At 38.2% G+C, this 3422-nt stretch overlaps 1 protein-coding gene across 1 annotated transcript; it reads left to right on the top strand.

The window, feature by feature from the left end:
* Positions 1-466: 466 nt before the first annotated feature.
* LOC116171743 (cuticle protein 8-like) lies at positions 467-1254 on the top strand. The gene is made up of 3 exons (XM_031488723.1): positions 467-584; positions 632-856; positions 906-1254. Exons 1-3 carry the CDS (start codon positions 576-578, stop codon positions 1170-1172), a joined length of 501 nt encoding a protein of 166 aa, XP_031344583.1. The 5' UTR covers positions 467-575; the 3' UTR covers positions 1173-1254.
* Positions 1255-3422: the final 2168 nt, after the last annotated feature.

The raw sequence follows: 3422 nt of genomic DNA on the forward strand, positions 1-3422 counted from the left end.
CACACATGGGGGGTCACTATTTAAGATTTAAAAGTTGGGGTGGCTGGGGCGCAGGGGGTTGGAGGGGTGCGTCGCCAACTATGTCATTGTGATTCCCCCTCCGTATTACCGAAACGGATTTTGATTTTTTAAAATATGTCGTTTATTTCCTAAGATATGAGGGGTGGTAAGTTTTCAAATTGTCACCCTGTAGGTATAAGGATTACACAGAAGTACACATTGACTGGTTTCGGAAGAGCTGACAAGATACAAGTAAAGCATCCCAAGATTTAAAGTGGAGGACACCAAACAATAACAAAACTATGAATAAAATTATCGTTATGATATGTGGAACGCTCGCATGCTAAGAATGAGAAAGTTTTGTTTAATTGTCGCTCAGTTTACGCAATTCTGTTACAGATACGAATTCATTAAAATTTCAAGTTCACGATTGGAATTCTCTCTAATTCCTATTAATAATAATTAGTTGATATGCATTAGGAACGAAAGTAAATGTAGGTGTTGTACAGTATAAATACGCGCAAGTTTGGGGCAGTGATCAGTTCAGTCCGGTGCCTCACAGATACCTACCAAATATGTTCTTTGTAAGTGTGCCTTATCAGAATTGTAGGAGTAATTACTTTGATTTTAGAAGCTTGCTTTGATTGCGTGTGCTTTTGTGGCGTCGTATGCCCAACACCACCATGGAGCGTCGTCTTACGCTTCGCTCAATTTGGGTTATGGTCATCACGTTGCGCACGCCGCTCCAGTTGCTTATCACCATGCGGCTCCTCTGATCCACCACGCTGCTCCCATCGTCCACCATGCTGCTCCTCTTGTTGCTCACGGACATGCTGCGCACCACGTCGACTATCACGTAAGTCCCTCCCTAGGCCTCTTCAAAATACTGACGGCAGGTCTTATAGGCACACCCGAAATACGAATTCAACTATGGCGTATCCGACGCTCACACACACGATATCCACAGCCAACACGAAGTACGTGACGGAGACGCGGTCCATGGAGAATACTCCCTTCACGAAGCCGATGGTACCGTCCGTACCGTAAAGTACACAGCCGATGACAAGAACGGTTTCAACGCAGTCGTTGAGCGATCTGGACACGCTGTTCATCCTGAAACCCATGCCAAAATTGCGCTTGTAGGTCACCATGGTGCTCATCATCACTATTAAAGCACCATAAACTAAATTAATGTTGTTACCATTGTTATTCTTCATTAAATTTCATCAATAAATGTGTACATACTTCCGTAAACTTACTCTTACTCTTTGCGCTTGGGCACACCTCCCACAGATATCATCTTACCATGTGACAACTATTTCGATTAAAACAGCAAAGATTAATGTTCAGTGAAAATCAAAACTATGGTTCCAATGGTTTGGTTGTCATATATTTCAATAAATAAGCTACTTCAAACCAAAATTCGAAACCTTTCGTGAGTTATCATGTACACAGACGGACTGACGGAAAATCATGGACGATCTGGACGCGTTTCACTAACTATAACCGGACAATTAGTTACTTCCTAACATTTCCAACGAATGAGCTTTCCGAACGGACTTTAATGATTTTCGACACGTGTGATTCAGTTTGAAACTGGCGGAAGAGACGGATTGGTCTCATTTATAGACATATTGAATTTTAGAATTTTAGAAGCTATTTTAAATTCTGTAGTACAATCACAAGTTTAACAATAGGATCATAAATTAGCACAAGCTGTAACTATGTTGAATTTTAGTTTGTCCAAATTTACTTTAACAATCGATTCGAGTAGTACACACAATTACTCATTTGCAAAATTTCTAAAAGGAAAAGAACAACATTGACACACACATTCAAATGAGACGAACCAATTCTGTGCTTATTTCGTAAATAATCCCGCAGATTTACTTAATAAATTAAAATATTGTCATACACAGGATGTCCTGTAATTATTTTTGGTGTTTAGACAGAAATAACGTAAATATGACAACATGTGTGGAAGGACTTTCCTCTGGATGAGGATCAGAAAGCTGTAATGTAACCATGATTTAGAAATCTTGAAGACGAATTTTCAGTCATACTTTTTTACAGGAGATGTCGTCATCTTATCTAGTTGGGATTGGATTCATAATCTTTCATAGGACTCAAAGGACTGTCGCTGGAAGAAGACACCTCACTAACATGTACTAAAATTTCGGATGAATTCCTTGTAACAGAAGACCAAGTAATACTGACTTTGTTGTAAGATCTGAATATAAAATGAAGTTTCAACCAGAAAAAAGAGCTGAGAGTCAACGTTGTTTCTAAATGTTCAGTTTGCAGTTAAAGTTATAAATTGTTTTAACGTATTTTTATTTCAATTTACGCCAACCACCATTTAAGGAGGTCAAATTTGACCGAATTCTCTTGCAATCCACCTACGTAGATAGCAAAACATAAAGCGTTTTGGAAATACATCAATAGCCTTTGTTCAGCGAAAACACTTATGTAAGCTTCCGTTATACGTAATCGGATCAGCGAAAAACTCTATTTTATGGAATTACGTAATCGAAGCCAAACCGCTCGACAGGATAATAAACGGAAGACCTTTCACGCCAGTTTACACTACACTCCACTTTCGGCAACAAAAACTAAAACCGTACATGCTATACGTCTAATTTCGTGAAGCACGTCGCTCTTTAACCGCGTAACGGGAAATCAATGCCCCTTCATAACACTGCGATCACTTCAAATCCGCCCTACTATATCAATACAAACCCAAAAAAGCAAACATCAATTAAAATAAGCGCGCCTACGCCGTAAAACCCAAATTAAATCAAAAAAACAAAATAAAAAACGTAATTAAATGGTACAGAGGCAAAACAAAGTAGAGCTTTGGTCCTTTTGTACTAAATAAATTAGCAGTAAAAATTTCTTCCCCCGCAATTTTTATAGCTTTCAAGAGTTCTGGATGAAAGCAAAAGTTTCTGGGATCATAGTTCTCCGTTTCTGAGCTAATTTCTTAACAAAGTTTCCCCCCTTTTTTTCCTTTTAAAATTTGTTCATTCCGTTTCTCGTTTCGATGTCCTTTTAGTGGGATTAGGTTAAATTTAATTAACTCGCATGAAAAACAACTTCGCTCGATGTGATAAATCACGAAATTTACTGATTAAAGTTGGTGCCGTTAGATAATGAGTGTGTTAATTTATTTTGTTATCGAGCTCTGTATACTGTTACGGTGGCGTTGCTCGCTTAAATTCTATTGTCGCTGTCTGCCGAAGTGTTTCTTAATGTGGTTACACTTTATTAAAGGGTAAATGTTTAATTAAAAGGGCAGAATTAGTTTCCAATGTGAGGGGTTCGAGGAAAGAGTGAATATTAGAAATACGGTGCGATCAATACAGTACATTAATTATACTAAGGGCAAATCTTTCCAACTCTCCATAAATTTATTTGTCAAA

Source organism: Photinus pyralis, unplaced genomic scaffold (genome assembly GCF_008802855.1).
Source record: "Photinus pyralis isolate 1611_PpyrPB1 unplaced genomic scaffold, Ppyr1.3 Ppyr1.4_LG5, whole genome shotgun sequence".
Classification (NCBI taxonomy): Eukaryota; Metazoa; Arthropoda; class Insecta; order Coleoptera; family Lampyridae; genus Photinus; species Photinus pyralis.